This window comes from Lepidothrix coronata, unplaced genomic scaffold (assembly GCF_001604755.1).
Source record: "Lepidothrix coronata isolate B3197 unplaced genomic scaffold, Lepidothrix_coronata-1.0 Scaffold101, whole genome shotgun sequence".
In the NCBI taxonomy this organism is placed as follows: Eukaryota; Metazoa; Chordata; class Aves; order Passeriformes; family Pipridae; genus Lepidothrix; species Lepidothrix coronata.
The window spans coordinates 1,253,438-1,276,408 of NW_016690281.1; the positions used below are offsets into that span (position 1 = coordinate 1,253,438).

The window sequence follows — 22,971 nt, forward strand, 5'->3', positions numbered from 1 at the left end:
TGGGCTAGTGGAAGGTGTCCCTGCAAATGGCAGAGGGTGGAATGGGATGGCCTTTAAGGTCCCTTCCCACCCAAACCATTCCATGGTTCTACAGTTTCAAAAGGCAGCAAGCAATAAAGAGCAACCCATACACAACTAAATATGGATTATTCTTCCCCCATGCTCTGGTTTCTCCCAGGTCCAGGATCTCACTCCACACTCAGGGTCGTACCTGTGGGTCTGCGCACCAGGATTTCTGCCCAGCCCTGGGTCAGCAGTGGGACATAGGCAGCCAAGTTTGCTTTTTCCTTCTGCAGGGGTGTTTGTGGAGCAGGATTAGCCTTCTCTGAGCGAGCTGCAGGAGCAGGAGGGCCCTGTGTCCCTTGGGAGGTGGAGCCACTGGCAAAATGGGAGCCTGAGCTGTCTAAGGCACCAACACGTAAGGCATGACCACCTGGCAGGACAGACACAAACCAAGGGAGAGTTAGCCCCCAGAACAGCTCAGGAATAAGGCTTTTAAGATCCTCCAGCAGCTGCATGCACAATATTGGGAACTGCCCCCGTTTTTATTTTCCTTTTCCTTACAATTATTACTCTTACTATTATCTTATTTCCATTATTAAACTGTTCTTCTCTCAACCCACAAGTTTTCTTACTTTTCTCCTTCCAGTTCTCTTCCCATCCCACCACAGGGGACTGAGGGAGCATCTGGGTGGGGCTTAGCTGCCAACTGGTGTTAAACCATGCCAGGAACCCAAGGGAATTTTACCTTCCCTGTGTTTCCTCTAAACCAACTTCTGTGATCACCAAGGCTCTCCTGCAAGGAGAGGGAAGCAGGAGGAGCCCCACCTGCCCATTATTAAACACCAGACAGGTCCAGAGCCTCAAAACAGCTCAGCCACAGGAGGCACTTGGACACTTAGACCTGTGACATGAATGCAGGGATGGCAGAGAGACTCCAGGACAGGAACTCACCCGACATGGATCGGACTCTGTTGCGAGAGCTTCTGCAAACCTGCTGCCCAGCCTGAGATTCCAGTTTGGCTGGAGCTTCTTTAGTCTGTCTCACTTGCAAAACAGGGTCTGAGCTGTGGGAAAAGAAGATATTGGTGATGTTGAGACGAATCAGTCATGCTGGACAAATAAGACGTCCCTCGTCTAACAGGAGGAACAACTAAAAAGATGCACTGTAACAGTGGGTTAGGCTAAAGTTAGGTGGAAACTTCTAGAAATAGGAGCAAAAATTACCTTGATTCTGTGGGGCTTTGGAACTCTCCAGAGTCCAGGCCAAGCAGGGACCTTGTCCCTGTTCCAACACTTGTAGTGATGGTCACCAGCTTGTTTCCAACCAGCCACGTCTTTGTCCTCCCTCCAGCCAAAAGAAACTCGCCCACGGGAGACCTGGGAACACACTTGTGATGATGACCTTCCTCAGGAGGCAGGGAACAGAGTAGATTTCATTAACCATGCACAAGAACCTGCCTGCTTTCCTTCTTTATATAGCATTTGTACCATTCCCCTTGGCTGTCAACATACACATTATCCATCAGGACAATGCATGACCTTCTGCAGCAGAGACTGTGACTATCCAACAAGGACATGAAACAAAGCACTGCTCCCAGAGCCTTCAAGGCATCTCCTTCAGACAGTTCCAGGCTGAGACAAAGGCTGATTGTCTCCAATGGACTTCACAGAATCATGGAATGGTTTGGGTTGGAAGGGACCTTCGAGATCATCCAGTTCCAGCCCCTGCCACAGGCAGGGACACCTTCCACTAGCCCAGGTTGCTCCAAGCCCTGTCCAACCTGGCCTTGGACACTTGCAGGGATGGGGCAGCCACAGCTTCTCTGGGCAACCTGTGCCAGGGCCTCCCCACCCTCACAGGGAAGAATTCTAACCCTGCACTCTGTCAGTGGGAAGCCATTCCCCCTGTCCTGTCACTCCATCCCTTGGCCAAAGTCCTCCTCCAGCTCTCCTGGAGCCCCTTTAGGCACTGGAAGGGGCTCTAAGGTCTCCCTGGAGCCTTCTCTCCTCTGGTCTTGTCTCATGTAACCTCCTCTTTAGCCAAGCCAGATTTTATCAGTCAGGAAAGGCTTCAGAGCCTGGGCCTGCCAGAATCCCAACATGTCACAGGAATTTTCCACTAATGAGGTGAAATCTGATCCCCAACCCAACCCCTCTCTCCCGTGGTCAGTGACTGGCCCCGTTACCTCTTTGGCACCGCAGTGAAGTTGGAGAAGACGTATCGAGCCATCATATCCAGGCAGGTCTCTGTGAGCTCCAGGTGCAGGTTTTTTAAGTTGTCATCAGCCTGAGCCATTGAATTTTCATCTGCAGAGCCCAGGCTGGAGCTGGTGATGGACGTTTGGATCCGACTGGAAGAGAATGTTTCCGACTGACAGATCACACTGCAGGATGCTGGTCCCTGTCACCCGACAGACAGCGGGACACAGACCCTGCCACACATGCACGTGCCAGATCAGAGAGGTGGCCAGGCACCAAACCCAGGGCATAGCAATGTATTTTTGGATCAGCCTCACGTTGTGCTTCGCTGCCTGCCCTTGCAGAAAGCGTATTTTATCTGGAGAGACTGAGAACACTCCAATGTCAGTCAGCTGGCCAGTGCTCTCTGAGGTTGGTGGCCCACGGGCAAGTGCCCCAAGCAAGGAGTGAGTGGCAGCACCATGCTCTGAGTTCACTAATCTATGCTGAGGGCAAGCATCCCCTGAACCAGCACCAGCTTCCCAGGCAGAACGTTGCCCATGAGCCAGAAATTGGGGCACTCCAGATTTAACTTTATAATCCAGTGGTTTGCTTTTTTCTCTGTTGCATCTCTTCCATATATTGTTTTTTTCCCTCCAAATTCAACAGCTACATAAAACCTAATTTAACTTGAAATAGAAAAAAAATTGCACTCTGAACAGGAAATTGGCCTTCAAATCAGCCAAGTTAACAAGGCAGCTTAAACCAGTTTCTGTAGCAGGCTGGACTGCAGTATTTTACAAAGAAACTCCTTATGTCATCGTAATACAAACTAAGCTGAAGTACAGCCAAATTTTTTTATGACATGACAATTTCTTTGGCATCATTAATGGTAATTATCTGAATTTTTAGTTGCTACTACTTATACATAAATATAAGAGAAAAAAATCACCCAGTGATTAATGGGGATGCCAGAGAATCACAGAATCCTGGAATGGTTTGGGTTGGAAGGGAACTTAAAGCCCATCCAGTCCCACCCCTGCCATCAGCAGGGACACCTCCCACTAGCCGAGGTTGCTCCAAGCCCCATCCAACCTGGCCTTGGATGGGGCAGCCACAGCTTCTCTGGGCAACCTGTGCCAGGGCCTGAGCACCCTCACAAGGAGGAATTTCTTCCATCAAATGAAGTGTCAGAATTATATCTGCAACTCAGTCACTTCGGTCTCTTCTCCCCACATACCATATATAGTCAAAAATAAAAAAAAACCAAACCAGAAAATCAAGTTCCACTGACAGCAATCCTACAGATTAAGGCACAAATCTTCAGGTTCAGAATTAAAACCAACAGCAGTTTAACTCTCGGGGGAAGTGATCCAGAAATACGTTTTAAAAACTGGCATCAACTGTTTCATCTTTCATGGGAGCAGATCAATGTCTGCAATCAAATCTTGTCAATCAATCAAATCAGTGCCTGAAATCAAATCTTGTTTTCTTTAGTTGTGAAAGCAACTTCCCATGGGCTGAGCACACCCTTCACTGCTCTGTGGAAAGACAAATTCAGGTTTTCATAGCATCTTATTGGAGACCTGAATACTTCCATCAGCTCCTTTACCTCAACCAACAAATCCTAAACTGAGGCCAGGACTGTCCCTTCTAGGCTGGGAGGAAGGTCTCTATATAACTTTGCAGAGCTTCCAAAGTGTCTCCAAAGTGGGGCAAGTCTACTTGGAAGGCTCAAGTTTTAGTCAGTTGTAACCAGATCTCTCACTTGCACAGAATGCAACCTTTTTCCTCTTTTTTTGGTGGGTTTTTTTGGATGTTTTTTGGTTCCCCCCCCTCCCCCTTCACCATCTTTGAAACCACAAATTTTCGTCGCTGTAGCACCAGAGAACGCGGCAAAGTAACCACACCCACACCCACAGGGTGTGATGTGACAGCCCAACATCCCACCTTGGGAAGCCACAGGACACCCGGAACCTTTCGCTGGGGCCAAGGCCAGATTTTGGTTGGGTACCAGAGTCATGCAAGCATCCCACATGCAAATCCCCCCTGCTACCACCCACCCCTGCAGGAAAACCTCCAAGGGCTCAGTTGCTCTTGGATTGTCCCCGTTCAAAGTGCCTCTACCTGCGGACCACATGTTCAGACACACTGATGCTGCGGGACCGGAAGGCATCAACTGCAGAGGGTTCTTTCAGCTCTTTCACTGGAGGAGAGTTATTCAAGCCTTGCTTTGCATTTTTGGCTAGTCTTAAACTACTATGTGGAGAAGCACCAAGCCCCCAAAAGAGGTCACAGGAAGGGAGGAAATCATTGTAGGGATGTAGGTTGAAAGGTCACAGTCACGGGGTCAATATTGGGGGATCCCGGCAGGGTGATGGAAAATAAAAACAAATGCCAAAAAAAAAAAAAGGGGGAAAAAAAAAGGGAAACAGAAAAAAAATTAAAACGTACAAACAAGCAGAGCCGAAAGCATTAAAAAGACAAACCACATTTTGAAAACAAGATTTTTAAATGTGCTACAAAACAAATGAAATTAGTACAAGCTAAAAGAAAAAAAACTGGTTGAAATGAGAGTTGGAATACTGAGCTGTTCACCAAAGGCACCTGAGGGCTCACTGGGCACAAACTCCTCAAGGCTGAGAAGTTTTGTGCAGTTCAACCACGTCTTGTGTTGCCCCAGCTCATCATCTCAGCACAACTAAACACCTGAGGACTTCCACAGATCCTGAAGTGCTTTACCTACACCAGGCAGGAGCACGTCACCCATCTCTGTCTCTGCCAGGCCTGGCTCAAATCTGAGCTTTCACCCCAGTCACAACACACCCAGGGCCTCTCAGAGGTGCTCCCCAGCTCAGCTCGAGACACTGGGGACACTCAGCCCACCCACAGGAGACCCTTCCCACACTACACAGCCAGCAAACACCCCCTTGGCTGCTGTGGACTCTGTGATGCTTCTTTGCCAAACCAGCTGCTTAATTCCAGGGGCTCCAGGTAACCCACTTGACTTTCAACTGGAGCAGAGAGGAAATTAGTGTTCACACTGTCAAGTGCCAACCACATGTGGGAGATGACAGCAATTAAGATCTAAGAGGCACTTTAATTAGTCACTGAGATGCTCACCAGGCTTGGCACTAATTTGGACAGAACAGTTGGTCCAGCAGTTCCCACCCCCGTGTGTAAAATACAGACACTGACTTAACCCTTCTGGCTCTTTCTAACCACAGTTTATTTGCCATCCTCCTTTCAGTGAGTTAGTACATCTCAGTTTGCCACCTGCAGGGAGTAGAATTTATCTGTCCTTCTCCCAACAACCTCTCTCAGATCACTTTTGGCCACCACTGGGGATGTGCTGCAGAGAGCACAGGCCCACACTGGGAAACCATCACCTCCACCAGCATCAGGACATCCAGAAGCCCTGGGAACCATTGGGAATGTGATCTCTTGGAACACCCAGTACCTCAGCTAGGGCTTGAGAATGCTCATTCTTTGGGCTCAAGGAGACAGAACCAAGCACAGAAGCCTCTCAAGCAAGGAAATATATCTGCTCCAAGCCATTTCCTCTCTCCCCCAGCCAGAATCCAAGCTCAGCCAGACCCAGAGGCAGTGGCATCCTGCCATTCCAGTGCTTCAGGTCACTGCCTGAGTACAGCCCACACTCCTCAGCAGAGACTCCAGTGCAAAGTCATCCAGCAAAAGCCTTTAGACACAGTAGTATTCCAACCTGGTAGAATTTAACAGGGTTTTTTTGGGGGAAAAAAAGGGGAAAAAAAAGATTAGTTGAAATTCTAATTGGAGAGATGGGTGTCAAAAGGTTTCTCTTCCAAGTTTCTGGATGAAAGAGGAGGAGGTGGGAGAGACAAAACACAACACAGGGTTTACAGCTGCAGCATTAGGGCAGGGATGGTGTTTCTTCAGTGCAAGACTCTCCCTGAGCCTTGCAGGTAAAGTAGAGGCACTTTCCAGGGTTCAGATGCCACCATGTGCTCACTTCTCAGAACACTGAAGCAAGTTAAGTGAACCAATTTAGGTAATCCCTGCAGGTAAAAGGACGTTGGAGAAACCCTGAATGCCTTCCAAGGAATATGCAAAAGGCTGCTCTGAAAGATTGCTGGAGAGATATGCTCTGACTTCTAATTAGAGGCTTTGCCAAAACTGACATGAGGGCTTCAAAATGAAAAAATATAAAGGGATCAGGACATCCAGACAGACAGAAGGCAGCTTTGTGCCAGCCAGTGCACTGACCCGACAGGGAACATCATGGAAAACACAGCACTGGCTCTCTAATTTATCCAGGTTGCTGATCACAACCAATTCTCTGGCAATCATTTAAAAATCAGTCGTTACAGATCAGTTATGAAAGGAGTTCACACAATCCATATGAACATGGGATTCTGTTCCTTCTGGTACCACCCCACCCTGTTATTTCTGGTAACACTGTATTGACACACATCAACCTGAAAGAACTGCTGATTTTCAAAAATTAGCACCACAAAGCCCCACACCTCACTGCAAAGGCTTCCAGGCCTGGTTTGATCCCAACTTCCCACCAACCTGCTTGTCTTGGCCCAATCCCCTGACCTAAAGAGGTTTACTTTCCTTGCTTACTGCACTGACACATTTTGGATAACCAGACCCAGCCTCCTGCAGAGAAACACAGGGAAGGGTGTGAGCAGAGAGCAGGGAACACAGGCCCTGCTGGGCTCCGAGGGAATTTACCTCTTTGGCCTCTCGTTGAGGCTCGTGCTGCGAGCCCTGAAGCTGTCCTTCTCAGGGGTGTCATCGAAGGAGAGGAGCACGTTGGAGCGCAAACCCTGCCCGTGGGGACAAGAGGGGACAGTGTCAGTGGCCACAAACGGGCAGCTCAAAGTCTGCAAGGCCAAGCCGACGCACGAGAGCTCACGGGCAGTTTTAAAAGAGATGTTGAGAAGTAGATTTTTTTTTCTTACTTCAAACAGAACCTTTAAAGTCCTCAATCACTTTGTAAGCCATCCCTTTTACTCCGTGCTGCTGGACTGAGCTGTGCCCATTACCTTGGTGATGTAGGGGACAAAATCCTTCCGGAAGGGGAGGCGGCAGCGGATGAACCACATGGCGATCACGTGGTGGGCCAGGCAAACGATGTACTGGTTAAACCTGGAACAGCAGAAACACCTCCAGAGCTTAATGCTGCATGTTTCAATCTGAGAAACAGACCTCATCCTTTCCCTACTCTAAATATAAAGAAAAAGAAAACCCTCAAAAGTTCTGTTCAAGAAAAACAGGTATTTTGTCCAAGGTGACCACGTCATAGAATCGTATCACGGAATCCTCAAGTGGTTTGGGTTTGAAGGGACCTTAAAGATCATCTCATTCCACCCCCCTGCCATGGGCAGGGACACTTTCCACTAGCCCAGGTTGTTCCAAGCCCCATCCAACCTGGCCTTGGACACTTCCAGGGATGAGGCAGCCATAGCTTCTCTGGGCAACCTGTGCCAGGGCCTCCCCACCCTCACAGGGAAGAAATGTCCCTTCTTCAGGACAAGCCTGGAGACACCAGAATGAGCAATATCCTATAAATAACCTTGAGCCAAGTACTACAAGAAAGTCATCTCTATACTGTTAATTTTAGAGAGGAGGAAGCAGCACATTTGCTGTGGCCTTACTTGGAGGGGTTTGTGTAGGGCAGGGAGATGGCGAACACGCTCGCGTACTGCTCTGCTGCGAAGTTCCTGTACAGGTGAGGCAGCCTGGCCAGAGCTGGAACAGTTCAACAAGAAAACCAACACAGGTGAGGACTGAACACAAACCATTCAACATCACAACTCAGTTTAATTTGAATTATTTTGTTTCTTCTAAATGATTGGCTGACATGGAAGTAGCACAATGGCTGCACTATACAGAGTATGTCTCTCTCTTCAGTGCAAGTGCTTTAAATAGAAAACCAGTAACAAACAAGAGCTGATCAAACATTTATGTCTGGAGGATGGAGCAAGGGCATCACTGAAACCCTTACAGTTCATTCCATGTGACCAACACAATCAAAATACCCTCATTCAGCACAAACAACATAACTACAGAAGACCAAAAGGAGAAGAACATCACAACTTACTTGACAGGAATTCTAGGAGAGGGATTGCCATGTTGGCTGTGGCAGAAATGTGGGTTAATTTGACTATGAGGACAGGGAGTGCCTTGATGATGATGTCGGGCATCTCCACGCTGCAGACTGACAGTGCCACCACACACTGGTTGGCACAGCGATAGATCAGCCCGTGCTCCAGGCAATACACGATCTCACGCTGCAAGAGGGGACAGGAAACAAAGCCTTAACACAGGAAAACAGAAAATCCCTGCTGCACCATCTCCTGACTCCAGTCAGCATTCCAGAACAGCCTGCAAGGCCTGTCTGACACACTGGAATTCTAACACAGAGCTTTACAGAGAGCTCCATGTATTATAGGCCAAAATCTTAACGTGGGACTTTAATCAAGCAGACAGTCTAGACATTAATATTTAAGCTTCTGATTCCGCAGAATTTTGGGGTCACAACGGTCTTACTGCAGAGAGTCAAGTGCAAGGGGGAACAGGTGAGCAGTGAATCCATCTGACCAGGCAGCTAATCCTGCATGGAGTTAGCAAAGTACTTTTTCCCCCTGATCCCACCCCAAATTCAGCAGATGCTTTTTCTAACAGCAAAGGGCAGTGCTACTTTCCTCTCTGTCTCCTAATAAGCTCACACAGAAAGTGTTCTCTCTACAGGCTCAGGCCCCAACCTCTTACACCCTCCTACCTCCCCCATACCTGCTTAGCTTTGTCCAGGTAGTTATGGTAAGATATCAATGCTGTCAGCACTGGGACCACAGCCAGGTGCAAATCAGTGCGGGAAAAGCCTTCTGGGGTTCCATGGAGCCGGTCTGTGGTCTTCTTGTCTGTGAGCTGACACATCATAGCCACTCAGGACACTGCACACTAAAAACACTCTCTAAAAGGCAGCAGACAGGCACTGCCATAGCTCCCTTTTCACACACTTGCATATATATATAAAGAACACTCATTATTACCTACTCTGTACCTAAAACGACCCTCACAAAAGAGAAGGTGAGTGAGGATTGACAAACAGCCTGCTCATCTTTAAAGTATCAGACTGCAGACAGAAAAACACTCTAAAAACAAACCCCAGCCAACTCCCAAGCAAACCAAGGCCACGGTGACTGTGCATCAGTGGCATTACCATGTAGCTCAGCGCAGAGGCCAGGAGGTCAATGTTACAAGGAGAGGTTAAAAACAGCACTTTATAGCGGAGGGATTCGGGTAATTTGTTGAGAACCAACTTCAACACCTTCCAGTCTGTCTCCTGCGAAGAAAGAAAACGCTAAAGTTGAAATTTTTGTGTGATTTCAGTTCAGTTTGAAAGTAAGATCAATCAAATTCCAGACAACGTGCCATTTCCTAGGCAGATGCGGGTCTTGTCATGGCAGCTCCAGAAAAAGAAGTGGCACTTAGCTGTCACAAGTTTCTCCCTGTCTGTCACCCAGCTCTAGGTGCAACATTGGCACCACAAACTGGAAGAGAAATTATATCCAGATCTGGCAGAGCTCAACAAGACAGAGCCAGAATTCAATTATCTTAAGCACCAGCACAAATTAGCTTCCAGAAGCCAGCCAACCCCTCACACAGAACCGTGTCCAATTCCACCCTCAGGAACAATTTATATTCACAGCTTATTAGTGACCGAAACATCCATCAATTCTCAAAACACCTCAAAAACCTCCAGGAGGATGGAACTTTCAAATGCCCTTTCAGAAACAGGATGACTTGTTTAATCTTGTTTAACAAGCACATTTTTTTGCCCCTGTCTGCTCTGAAGCAGTGAAATGAAAGGTGTGCTTATTTTCTGAAGAGCTGAACTGCTGCTCCCACTGGTGGCTGTGAAGATTCACAATTACACTCAGATTCTGGCCAAGAAGGAGAAGAAATTGCTTTTCAGACCTTATTTAGAAATTTTGGGGTAGAATTCCTCAGCCAGCTGGTTTAAGGGGACACAAAGATGACAAGGGTGGACGTACCTGCTTCAAGCACTGCAGGAGGACACCGAAGACCATGGAGTAGGGAAGATGCCCAATCCGGATGGTGGCATTTTGGGAAGGCACGCTGGGGCTGCCTGAAGGTGGAGAGAGTGTGCCAGGGGGTTTTTTGTCAGCAGCCCTCTTCTCTGCCTCTCTACAACATGGAAAGGGAGAAAAATACATGTAATGTAACGTAAAATCAAGCTCAGAACAGGTTACTATTCATGTGCTGCCCTATTTGGTAGTCAGTTTAAAGACCAAACAATAATATAAATTGCATTTTCAATTAAAAAAAAAACAGGATTGCCTAGTACAACACAGCAACGAGTTTGTCTGGTCAGGTGAAGGATTTTTCTATCCAAGCCTGTAGCAAATTTAGAAAGGTATATTTGGGGGTGTGTTACACAGAGAACTTTAGACAAGTTATAAAATTAAAAATAATCAGATTTGTACAAATCATCAGATTGAAACTCAATGTGAAAACTGGTTTGAGGCAGGAAATTGCAAATAGGTGAGCAGGAACATAGATTTCACATCTGAGATTGAGAGCCCTGCAGGCAAGTGATTTGTAAGAACAATTTACTAAAGAGTTATTGGCTCAGACAATCCTAAGTTGTAAATGGTCTAAGATTTGGAAGATAAAGAAAACCTACAGATTGCTACTGATAGGCCATTAAGCCCATCAGTAGCAAACATTAAGCTCATGCAAAAAAACCCAAATAGTTTGAAAAACAGGGCTTCTTTTTAAATAAACAAGTCAATTAAGATGTGTTCAAGGCCAGGTTGGATGGGGCTTGGTCTAGTGGAAGGTGTCCCAGCGCAAGGCAGGGGGTAGGAAAGAGATGAGCTTTAAAGGTCCCTTCCAACCTAAACCATGTTGGGATTCTTTTGCTTAACACAATGAGGAACCTACACAAAATCACACAGGCAGTAGGGGCTGAACCTCACTGCTCCATCCTTGTTGGAAAGGCCAAGGCGGTGGAGGGAGTCAGCTCGGAGCATCAGCAGGAAATCAAATACCTGGAACAGGGAAGACACTGCAGTCAATCAAACCCCAAACCAGGGGAATACTCTCCCACCTCCCCACATGACCTTTTTACAAGTACACAGGGATTTTTAAGAGGTGCCACAGTTACAATACATTTACACACTTCTATGAGCCAAGAAACATTTCATTCTACATCTGGCAAGGTCTAGAACACACCTACCCCACCTGCCAGCCAGGAATTCCCCAGACAGCACACAGCTCTGGCCCTGAGAGCACGGGGGACTGTTCCTACCTGCAGCCTGATGCTGCTGGCCACGGGCAGGCTGTAGGAGTAGATGTAGTGGCGCTGGACGTGCTGGATGAGCATCTCGTACACCCGCATGGCGTGGCTGGAGGGCAAACTGTACAGCTTGGTCTGACAGGGACAGACACACAGCAGAAGGACACTTGTTACCCAGTCAGAAATGTGTGTCTGCACTGAGAATCCCAAGAGAAATGCAGCAAAAACTTGATCCTGAATGCGAGATGAACAGATGGCTCTGGAAAGAACCTCTGCAGGCTCCAGAGCAACCCTGTCTGCTCCAGAGGGGCACTGGCAGGAACAACCTGCTCTTCACAACTGTTTAACCACAGCTCAGAACACCCCAACCAAACAAAATGAATCTATTCAAGGTTATGAACTCCTCTTTTCTGCTAATTTATGAACACATCTGCTCTCCACATGAAAATGTGCTCATAATCCTTGTATAATGGAAATTAAGAAAGTAAAACATTTAGCAAACAGTCCTACAGCATCCAAAAGGAAAAGGAATGACCAAAGCAAAAGGAATGACCAAAACAACAGTTAACACATTATATAGTTTAAAAAAAAAGTCAGAATATTTAACAGTGGAGAAACCATTATCTAAAAAGCCCTGTCCAGCAGAAGACTATTATGAACAATACGCTTAATGTTCTGGAGCATTTACCTGAAGAATTATCAGGAGCCCAAGAACTGCTGTTTTGACATCCTCCAGAGAAGCTGAATATGACAGCAAGTCCCTCTCTTCCAGTTCAGAAGGAGATGAGAGAGAATGTGCAGCCACCTTTCAAAAAGAAAAGTAACACATGGCTTAAATCTGCAACACACCTTTCCTTTCTTTCCATCCTGGAAGGTCAGGAAAGCCCACAGCAGGTCATCCCTGCTGGCAGTGCTGCCAGCCCTGGCAGGGAGCTCACCTTCTCTATGATATCCAGCAGGCTGTTGAAGTGGTGAGTGTTGCAGCCCTCAGCCAGGTCCACGAGCAGCTGAGTGGCCAGTTTTCGGACCTGGTGGTCTTTATCCTCTGGAATGTGAGCCAGCTGAGAGATCACCACCAGGTTTATCAGCTCCTCCTGCAAGAGGACAGACCTTCATAAGCCCTGACATGTTGCTGTCAGCTGTGTGTGCAAGATTTCAAGCACAGTTTTGTGCATCCACTCCCCAACAGAGAGGACCTGGAGCCCACCTGGAAATGTGCCCCTTCCCACCCACCTGAGACCTCACATGTGGTCATCAGAAGGAGGTAAATACACACCTCATAGAACTGTCTGTTAATGCTCAGCACAAAGGACAGGACATCCAGAACCTTAATTCGAACAGCACTACGACTCTCATTCCTAAAATGGGAAGAGCAAATTCAGAATGAGCAAAATAAGGTTGTTGATACTTAGGGAAGAGGGAAAAGCAAAGGAAAGTAAAATAAGAAACTTCAGAGCAGGAACAGTAACAGTGAGAGATCAGCTGAGCCTTCAGCTGATGTCCCTACATACAAAATCAGATTCAAGAACTATTGGAAATTCAGATCCCAGTTCAGCTTTTACTACTTCTGGAGACCTGTAATTGCAGTTTACCCATTTCCAATCCAAACTAGGAAGCACATGTCAGAAGAACAAGTGCTCTGGTGAGCAAATTTAAAACCAAACACATGGCACTGAGGAAGAGCTGCTCTTTGGCAGCATTTCACAGAGGAGACACAAGTTTGTTATTGCTGCATGTTGATGTTTTAGAGCACAGAACCCTTTTAGGAGCACCAATTCAAAACCAGATAACTGGAATACTGAATAACCATATGCAATCCTGATGCTTAACAGGAAAATCTTGTTTGGTGTCAGAACTACAAAGTGCTGTGGACTGGAACACAACTGCCTAAGCTAATTGGAGTAGAATCCAATGGAGATAAAGGGGGAAAAAAGCACCATAAATAACTTAGTGGAAAGCTTTTATCCTGTTAAATAAATCCTTTCATGTACTGTGCCCTGGGACTACCACACTTCTAAGCTGTCATTTACTAACTTGGAACTTCAGAACGTTAGAACTTCAGAAAACAAAATTCTCTAACATGAAAAGGTGGCAAGAAACACTTCAAAGTGCTTCTTAAAAAGAAGTTCACAAAGTTATTATTTCCTACCTGAAGAATCTCTCCATCAACAGCTGCAAGTTGTGAATCCAGCCATCTTTGGCAGGATGGATGGACTGAGCTCTGTATGTTATCAAGTTTAATACAGAAGATTCCTTTCATGGAAAGATCAAGAATTATTCTTTTAGCGTATAAGCAAACACAATATATCCATTCTCCCAACCCCACCCCGAGAAAAGGCTCATGGAAGTCCTTGCTGGGATTTTCTGACCATCTGCTATTTTAGGACTCCCAAATTTTAAGCTGTAACAGAATAGATTCAACTGGCAACAAAGGAGGACATTAATAAAGCCTTACTGGTCTCTGATCAGCGCATTTTTCCACCAGCTCAAAAAATCTCTCTTCAGAACCATGGAAATCATTCTGGTCACAGAGTTCTTCCACTGTAGTCAAAAGATCATGTACAATGGACTTAAGTTCTTGGCTCTCCAGACTCTGAAACAGAGATAACACCATCCCTGAAAGAGTTCTACCTTACTGGAAAGTGTTAATTTTAAATACAAACAGAAAACTCTGTTGAGAAGCACAGCAGTGAGAACTGGGCTAAAGCTTCCTCAGCTTCCAAGTTCACTGGAGTGTAGAAACAGGAGAGTAACGTGCAAAAAAATCTATGGCAAAGCCTTTGGAATGAGAGCCCACCAAGGCAGGCTCAACACCCACCTGCAGCTGCTGCAGCAGTCGCTCCATGATGTCCAAAAGGATATCCCAGGTCACAGCTTGCAGCTCCTTCCCATATTTCTTTATCAGGCGTGTTATGGACAGAACTATCTCGTAAGACACAACTGCATTGGGACACGTCATGGCCTGGGACACAAAGCATTTCAGTCACTGAACAGCTGGAAAGTAGCGCTCAGAAAGCCTCTTAATTCAAATGAAACACGCCTTATTAATTAGGAAATTAGCCTGGAGGCCTGAGATAAATATATTCAAGCCCCTACACACAAAGGACACAGCAAAGAACGGTTTTCTCAAGAGGATTTCTGCACTCCTGCATCCAGCTGGATTTTCAGATGTCAAACACAGCCTCATCCTACAGGCAGACACAGGAGTTCAAGCCAGTAATTCCTGCTTGAGGCACCTGGATGAGGAAGTTTTGAGAGCTCTGAGGCTGTCCCTGAAGACACTGTCCCTCACTTTTTCTACCACGCACTGGAAAGAGTGAAAGCTGTTGCTTTGTTTTTATTTTTTTAAGCTAAAGTATCCACAATGTAGATATTTGCTAAAAAGAATTCAGACTTTGCTTTTCCGGCCAAAAAATATATTCCAGCAGGATGCTTCAGCTTCTGGACCTAAACCCTCTTGTTTCACTGTTTCTCCCTGCTTCACCCTGCACCCAATTTCTCCTTCTCATCTTCCGGGCCTACAAAGATCTCTGGTGTAGGGGACCATATTTTTTGTTCTAAATTTGTACAACTGACTTAAAAGTTCCCCCAGCATCCCATCCTACCTTGAGGAAGGAAGGCAGCACCGAAGTTGGGGAGTTCTTGAGGGAATTGAGGCGATGAGCTCCCCACAGAGCCATCCCCACGAAGAACACGGCCCCTCTCAGCAGCGCTGCGTCTGCCATGTAGGCTCTGAGAACACAGGGAAGGCAAGTTTCAGACCATACTGCAATTATTTGGGCTCACAAAGTCAACAGGAACATACACTGCCCCAACAGGAATTCCCAGCTCTTACACATCGGGGCCTCACACAGCAGCTGACAAACACGAAAAGCCCAAAATCCTCCACCACAACTTTAGACAGAGGAAAATTAAATTCAGAGAGGCCCAAAAATGAGCACTTCAGCAGCATAACTAGGAAGGGAATTAATTTCTAAGCACCAGAACCTTCAGCTTCTTTTACTGAGGTCGCTGACTCCTCCCCTGTCTCAACAGGACCTCTACTGAACTCCTCGGGTTTGTGAGGAATTTTTCCTCTTTACCTGTCTTCCATGATCCTGCACATGTTGTAGATGGCACTGTGTCCCAGATGAGTTCCCAAGAGGTTGCGCATGAGCTGCAAATTCAAAGAGAACACCTGAATATCTACTCGTTAAAACACTCAGAGCCTAAATATCCATTTAGCTGGCCAGTTGTGCTGTGTTTGGTAAATAAATGTGTCCAGCCCTTTCCATGCCACGACAGAAACCTGGCACGTCAGCTGAGAGGAACCCAGGGGTGAACTCCACGGACGTGGCAGGACTCACACTAACAACATGCTGATCCATTAATACTTTAGCAATTTTTAATTTACCCTTAAAACCAAACTGAAGTTGATAGCAGATGTGCACAGGCACGACTGACACTTCATCCATGAGGCCAAACCAGTGAATCCATCAAAAAACAAACGAGGCAGGAGGTTCTGACCTTCCAGCAGGGCTCACAGAGCTCCTTCACGTTGATGGTACGGCACAGAGTGATGATGAACACGGGCAGGTTCTCTGAGGGCAGGCAGTTGTAGCAAACAACTGCGTCGAGGACTTGCAAGGAAATCTTTGAGAAAGGGAAAGACAAAATGGTTACACATTTCTCTACCAACAAAGCAGGTTAAATGCTCATTGGCAGACCCACAAAATCCTCTGGAAGTCAAAAAGGATGAAGGTATTTTTGGGGTTTTTTTCTCTCTAAAAAGCTCTGTTGAAAAATTGATTCACTCATCGAATTGATCAATGCTCTGTTTGGTTTAAAATAAATAAAATTATTATTGGTGTGTGAGATCCAGTGGCTTACAAATAGTAAAATCTTGTATCAACTCTCTTGAAAGATGAGAATAAACCAAGAGTCTGATGATCTGATTTTGTTTGTAGAAGCCACAAAGAATTTCAAAGAATTCTAAAGTACAAAAAGAGACACAAACCACTGACCTCTATGTCCACAGATGATGAAGTCTGAATGCACAAGAGGCAGATCTTGCTGTTAGGAAAGAACATTTAATTTTAATTGCTTGCTTCATATGATTTTAGGCAAATTACAAAGAGACAAAACAGACAGGTTAATTGCCATGTTATTTAACTCATCATTCCCCTTCCTGTGGCAATGTTGGTAACACTCTCTGAGACACTGAGCACTACAACCTCTTTATAAAGTTAAAGTGGCATTTAAATGCAACTCAGCAGGTCTGTACTAATGCAACAGCACGGGCCCTTTGTGAGACTGAGCAATGCAACCAGGTCTGCCCCATGAAATAGGAAAAGCACATTTAGTTAAACTAAAACAGATCTGGACACTGGAAGAACTGAAAATCAAATATTTGTCAGAAATGTCAGGTACAGCCTGGAATGAAACAAATCCAGATGGGATTAAAAAAATTCTTTATATTGATCTGCCACTCTCTCCTCTAATTTACCAAGAACAAGCACATACGAGTTAAAAAACCAACTTACTGGACCATGTCAGCTACATAGCCTTCCAGATAGCAGCTATTGAATTTCACCAGGTTCACTAAAACCAGGAGGAACTCAGAAGTCAAACCAACATCCATCCACTGTAGGACAAAATCAGCTAAAGAAAGGGGGGAAAAAAGCCTGTTACAACATGCTTTCTACCCAGAAATGATATCACTGCCTTTCTGTCTTATCAGTGGATGTCTGTCCCCTGACTTATTCCCACCAAACTGAGGAGGGGGAGGGACAATGCTCACCCAACTCTTCTTCTAAGTAGGTGATGTATCGTCCATTCTCTGTCAGGGCCTTGAACACTTCGAGCCGCTCGTGCAAGTCTTCATTGGAGGGATAGTCCTTAATAACCTTAAAAAAATGGGCTCTGAGGATCCCTAATCTCTCACCCTTCAAAGGAAAAAAGGGAGGGGGTTAAGGCCTGCACATTATCAAGGTTTACATCAGCAATCTTCATGCTTGAAATTAAATTTTTTTATTGAACTAATGCCTACTTTTTTCATAAGCATCCACCCCTGCTTTTCCAGAACACTGAAAACTACAATTTTGAGCTAATCCAGCCTCATGTTTGTGCAGCACATTGTGAAATCTGAAGAATTCACAGTATGCTGAACTTGGCCAGGCTAGAAAAGTGTCTCACCCAGAACCTCTTGGATACCTAACATGCTGAAACATCAAAACCAGCTGCAGACTGGGACTAGAAGGTCTGGGCAAAGACCATGTAAAATTCGCTGAATTATGCTGAACTTAACGCAAATTATTTCCTCTTTTTCAAGAATGTTGCCCCAAACCAGAAAAGCTTTCTATGAGTTGTATGACAAGTTCTGCTATGAGGTCAAACCAAGACTTAAATTAAAACACTTCCTCTTCCAGTTTACGAAGCACAACCAAAACAAGAAATACAAAAACTCGTGGAAAAGAGACACCCAGTATTTTTTACGTTCCTCCTCTGCACAAACCCCAGCTTAAGTCAGTGTTCCTGCCCCAGGTTGGTTGTTCTCACCTGTCCTTGAACGATCGCCTTGAGCAGGTGAAGCACAGCGTGTCTGGCCTCGGCCGGACGCTCCGGCTGCAGCATGTCAGCCACCACCTTCCAGATGGCTTCCACGGCGTGCTGGGAACACAGGACACAGCAGGGAAGCTCAGCTTTTCCTGGCATCTTTAGCCAGTAGGTCAGTCATTAATTATGGCAATGAATGAACCCGGGGATGAACCCCATGAGACACCAAATCCCGTCCTACGTGACAAGTTGCACCCCAGGAACTGAAGTTCCTCATTCCCTCACTTCAGTGGGAAGATTTGTGCAGAAACCTTCACCCATCTACCAGATGAGTTCAAAAACAATTTGAGGCTGCTTATTAGCAGCCAGGAGGAGACAGAAAACCCCTCTTAACATCATCTTCCACAAACTGCCCTGAATATTCACAGCATTGTCCCTCTAGTCAGTCCAGGAAGCCCATCAGCTCCATCCTCTCTGCTCCAGAGCTGGTGGTTGGACAAGACTCATTTCCTTTTACAGCTCTGGACAGCACAAACCAGCCCCTGGGACTGTCAATTTTAAAAGGCAGTCTAAACTACGGGAGCCTCTTATGATACGTTAAAAGCTGCTGCCTAAATTTCCATCTTTCCAGTACTCTTGGAACTTACCTCTTCAGTTACTTACTCTGGAATTCAATTCTTACTCTGGAACTTACCTCTTCAATTTTTTTGGTTTTTGCCACTTCACAAATCTGACCGATTGCTCGTATCCTGTTACTCAATCCACATTCTATGCTCAGTTCCTGGAAAGAAATGGAGAAATAACCTAACAATTTATCCTACTGGCAACACCCCTTTCTCCAAGGGGAGAAGGAATTCTGGTCTCCTTCCTTTTTTGTATTTTCCTCCTTGTGTGCCAACTATTCTACTTACAGACTTGCTGTACCAATTACCGGAATCAATTATTTTATTTTATTTTTACTTTCCACAGAACTGTAAGGTTTTTATAAAACAGAAAGAGTTCCCAGCTTGTTCAGAATGCCACCACAGAGACTTCATTGGGCACAGAGTATAGAAAAGAGGGGAACAGGGAAACACCTTATAACCTGATGTGAGACAACACCATCCTATCAACTATCTCCAAAATATTCAAACACTGGATAACTAAAATGCTGGAGCTGCAAAGCAGGTGATTTTTACATCCATTTCACTAGAGAGTGAGTTGAGAGATCAGGAGAGGGAATGATCCAAGAGAGACTGTGAGCCAAAAGAGCAAGGAGGAGGAGCAAGCCCTCCTGATCCCTCAGCTAGGGTGACCCAGGCACTCTCCCCACCTTTACTCCGCTCACTTCTCACACCTTGAGTATTTCTGCAGTGATGATAAACTCTGTCTGCTTGCCCTCCGACGACTTGGAACTTCCCCGGGATGTTCCCAGCCCCAGGAGGTTCCTGAATTTCTCCTTCAGTCCAGAATCCTTACTCTGAGGCTTTGCCATTGCTGCCGAGCACTGAGGCCCTGCAAACACAAAAGGGGGTTCTTGTAAGGGAGGCCCAAGGAGAACGTTTAAGCAAGAAAACAACAAGAACAGCATCACACCATGGCTTTTCCAAACAGCTCTGGTGTTGTCTGAAGCCTTTTCAAACTTGGGAGAAGCCCAACACTGAGAAAATAGTGAGAAGCCTGTGCTGCTCCTGCCTTCGGCATCTGCATCCTGCAGCTCCCCGGTGAATGTGGAGCTCTGGGGTGCCATTACTGGGAGCTCTGAATGCCCAGCCCCACCCCACAAGCTCACTTGTGAAGTATAACCAAACACACACACACTTTTTGGAGGGTGTGAGCTGGATGTTTGTTCCCAGCCCAAAGTGGCCAAGCACACAGTGCTGCACAGTACATGCGGATGCAGCAGATGTGAGGAAGGACTTACAGATCTGAGCGTTGGAACATCCAAGTGCTGCCATGGCAAGAGGAAGAGGGGGGCGAGAACAAGCAAAGCCATTATAGTGATATCCTCCAGAAACTGTCTCCCCACAGCCTGCTGCCCCTTGGGGACCCCAGAACCCCGCTCGGAGCAGGACCCCTGCTCCTGGCACAGCCCCAGCCCCCTGCCCTGGGCACGGGCCCCCACACAGCCCCGGCTCTGCCCCACAGCCTCCTCCACACCCTGGGCACAGCAATCACTGGTGCTCCCGGGATGCACCGCAGAGCCTGTCCCAGCATCCCAGGGGACACGCCCTGGAGCTCTGCCCAGCATCACCAGGGGACAAAACAGCCCCCAGCCCAGTGTCACCAGGGGACAAAACACAGCCCCCAGCCCAGTGTCACCAGGGGACAAAACACAACCCCTTGGTGAGGGGCACTGCGGCCCCAGCCCACCATCCAAAGGGACACACCACATTCCCCAGCCCGCTGTCCTCGGGGTCACACTGCAGCCCCCCGCCCAGTGTCACCAGTGTCACTGCAGCCCCCAGCCCAGTGTCACCAGGGGTCACACTGCAGCCCCCAGCCCACCACCCCGAGGGACACACCGTGACCCCCAGCCCACCGTCCTTGGGGACACACACAGCCCCCAGCCCATCACCCTGGGGCACAGTGGGGTCCCACGCCCACCACCCCCGGGGACACATCACCATCCCCAGCCTCGGGGGGTCACACCGCAGCCTCAGCCCGGGGGACCCCCCCAGCCCCTAATACACCCCTGGCCATGGCGCACTGTCGCCCCATGCTCCCAAACAAGACCGGACACGCCACATCCCCCGCCCACCACCCCGGGACATGGCACAACCCCTTAGGGACACGCACCGGGGGTCACCGCGGCCCCCCCACCCCAACACACAGCGNCCACACCCTGGGCACAGCAATCACTGGTGCTCCCGGGATGCACCGCAGAGCCTGTCCCAGCATCCCAGGGGACACGCCCTGGAGCTCTGCCCAGCATCACCAGGGGACAAAACAGCCCCCAGCCCAGTGTCACCAGGGGACAAAACACAGCCCCCAGCCCAGTGTCACCAGGGGACAAAACACAACCCCTTGGTGAGGGGCACTGCGGCCCCAGCCCACCATCCAAAGGGACACACCACATTCCCCAGCCCGCTGTCCTCGGGGTCACACTGCAGCCCCCCGCCCAGTGTCACCAGTGTCACTGCAGCCCCCAGCCCAGTGTCACCAGGGGTCACACTGCAGCCCCCAGCCCACCACCCCGAGGGACACACCGTGACCCCCAGCCCACCGTCCTTGGGGACACACACAGCCCCCAGCCCATCACCCTGGGGCACAGTGGGGTCCCACGCCCACCACCCCCGGGGACACATCACCATCCCCAGCCTCGGGGGGTCACACCGCAGCCTCAGCCCGGGGGACCCCCCCAGCCCCTAATACACCCCTGGCCATGGCGCACTGTCGCCCCATGCTCCCAAACAAGACCGGACACGCCACATCCCCCGCCCACCACCCCGGGACATGGCACAACCCCTTAGGGACACGCACCGGGGGTCACCGCGGCCCCCCCACCCCAACACACAGCGGGGGTCACAGCACAGCCCCCCCAACACACAGCGGGGGTTTCTCACAGGGGACACCGGGGACGCCCCGGCCGGGGGCTGCCCCACACTCCCCCTAAGCCCCGCCAGACCCCCGCGCCCCCCGGCCCGGGCAGCGCCCCCGGCCCCGCCGCTCACCCCCGGCCCCGGCCCGGCCCCGCCGCCCCCGGCCCGCTCCGCTCCGGCCCCCGGCCCCGGTGCCGCCCCCGCGGAAGTCCCGCCCGTTCCGGCGGCCCCGGAGCGCTCCGGGCCCGGTAGTTCGCGGGTCCGCCATGTGTGCGGGCAGGGCCGGGCTGCGGCGGCTCGGCCCGGCCGGGGGGAACGCGGGTACGGACTGGGCACAGGGACAGGGCAGGGGGGGTACGGGAAAGGGATCAGGGGTACGGACAGAGGGATCGGGGTACGGGACAGGGAGATCAGGGACAGGGGGGATCGGGGGTACGGGAGAGGGATCGGGGGTACGGACAGAGGGATCGGGGTACGGGAGAAGGGGATCGAAGGTAGGGAGAGGGGGAGATCGGCGCTTCTCGGGGTACGGGAGAGGGGAGGGTCAGGGCTGATGGGCATCCGTGCTGGGTACGGGGCTTGGTGCTGCACCAGGGGCAGTGAGGGTCCCGCTGGGACAGGGGCTGGGTGTCCTTCTCACATCCCTCTCGCAGCCCGGGATGTGGCACTGCCCGGTGGCTGGTCCTGGGAGAGGCCCTGGGGATGCTTCTTCAGCTGCCTCACCTGTGTTTGTGTCCCCATAGTGTGACATGTGACCCCACGATGTCACCTGTTGTCACCTGTCTCCCAGGTCCTTCCAGCCCTCCCTCGCCCCGTGCTGGCTCTGGGCAGGGCTGGGGAGGTGTGAGGTGTTGCTACTGGGTTGGGACTACGGGGAGGGTGAGTTCAGCCCAGGTCAGGGTCCCCTGGGTGGTTGGTGGCACATTGGGGCCATCATTGGGCTCTGTGGGAGACAAAGGTGCCTTTCCTCAAGCCTGGAGTCTCTCTCCCATCCCTTGCAGCGAGCCAGACTCATGGCACCCCCAGCATCCCGAGGCGCAGCAGGAGGAGGAAGAGCATCGCCATTGCCTATGAACCTGGGCAGGGGGATGGTGTTGAGCCCCAGAGACCACGCTGGGAGCCCAGGGACTGGCAGGAGCAGCTGGAGCGTATCCGGGAGATGAGGAGGAACAGAGATGCTCCTGTGGATGAGATGGGAGTGCAGAAGTGCTATGACAGCAGTGCACCTCCACAGGTAACAGCACCTCCAGAGGGAACAGCACCTCCAAGGGGAACAGCACTTCCAAGGGGAACAGCACTTCCACAAGGAACAGCACTTCCACAGGGAACAGCACTTCCAAGGGGAACAGCACTTCCACAAGGAACAGCACTTCCACAGGGAACAGCACTTCCAAGGGGAACAGCACTTCCACAAGGAAC

The 22,971-nt window shown here is 49.0% G+C and overlaps 2 protein-coding genes across 9 annotated transcripts in view; one reads left to right on the forward strand and one right to left on the reverse strand.

The window, feature by feature from the left end:
• Nucleotides 1-21,717, reverse strand: part of TSC2 (tuberous sclerosis 2) — a 33,582-nt gene extending 11,865 nt beyond the window's left edge. For 2 of the 7 annotated variants that reach the window (XM_017823134.1, XM_017823130.1), the window contains exons 1-30: nt 19,935-20,074; nt 19,368-19,525; nt 18,726-18,812; nt 18,035-18,145; nt 17,277-17,421; nt 17,020-17,137; nt 16,501-16,549; nt 16,004-16,129; nt 15,580-15,653; nt 15,103-15,229; nt 14,316-14,459; nt 13,953-14,090; nt 13,647-13,750; nt 12,774-12,855; nt 12,436-12,591; nt 12,186-12,302; nt 11,510-11,632; nt 11,143-11,249; nt 10,230-10,383; nt 9,395-9,517; nt 8,965-9,099; nt 8,273-8,462; nt 7,827-7,920; nt 7,215-7,317; nt 6,901-6,995; nt 4,309-4,437; nt 2,190-2,354; nt 1,228-1,380; nt 955-1,067; nt 212-433 (exon numbers count right to left, since the gene is read on the reverse strand). In XM_017823134.1, coding sequence (XP_017678623.1) covers nt 212-433; nt 955-1,067; nt 1,228-1,380; nt 2,190-2,354; nt 4,309-4,437; nt 6,901-6,995; nt 7,215-7,317; nt 7,827-7,920; nt 8,273-8,462; nt 8,965-9,099; nt 9,395-9,517; nt 10,230-10,383; nt 11,143-11,249; nt 11,510-11,632; nt 12,186-12,302; nt 12,436-12,591; nt 12,774-12,855; nt 13,647-13,750; nt 13,953-14,090; nt 14,316-14,459; nt 15,103-15,229; nt 15,580-15,653; nt 16,004-16,129; nt 16,501-16,549; nt 17,020-17,137; nt 17,277-17,421; nt 18,035-18,145; nt 18,726-18,812; nt 19,368-19,525; nt 19,935-19,968 — 3,676 coding nt within the window. In that variant the 5' untranslated portion in view covers nt 19,969-20,074. Of the gene's footprint in view, nt 1-211; nt 434-954; nt 1,068-1,227; nt 1,381-2,189; nt 2,355-4,308; nt 4,441-6,900; nt 6,996-7,214; nt 7,318-7,826; nt 7,921-8,272; nt 8,463-8,964; nt 9,100-9,394; nt 9,518-10,229; nt 10,384-11,142; nt 11,250-11,509; nt 11,633-12,185; nt 12,303-12,435; nt 12,592-12,773; nt 12,856-13,646; nt 13,751-13,952; nt 14,091-14,315; nt 14,460-15,102; nt 15,230-15,579; nt 15,654-16,003; nt 16,130-16,500; nt 16,550-17,019; nt 17,138-17,276; nt 17,422-18,034; nt 18,146-18,725; nt 18,813-19,367; nt 19,526-19,934; nt 20,075-21,684 lie in introns of those variants that run through there. The other 5 variants (XM_017823133.1, XM_017823129.1, XM_017823132.1 and 2 more) reach the window with 4 other exon arrangements.
• Nucleotides 21,718-21,795: 78 nt separating this feature from the next.
• The window catches only part of NTHL1 (nth like DNA glycosylase 1), a 6,207-nt gene continuing 5,031 nt past the window's right edge, over nt 21,796-22,971 (forward strand). For both annotated transcript variants that reach the window (XR_001876167.1, XM_017823138.1), the window contains exons 1-2: nt 21,796-21,873; nt 22,554-22,786. Coding sequence is in view for 1 of the 2 variants with exons in the window: in XM_017823138.1 (XP_017678627.1) it covers nt 21,819-21,873; nt 22,554-22,786 (288 nt within the window). In the remaining variant the exon portion in view is untranslated. The remainder of the gene's footprint in view (nt 21,874-22,553; nt 22,787-22,971) is intronic.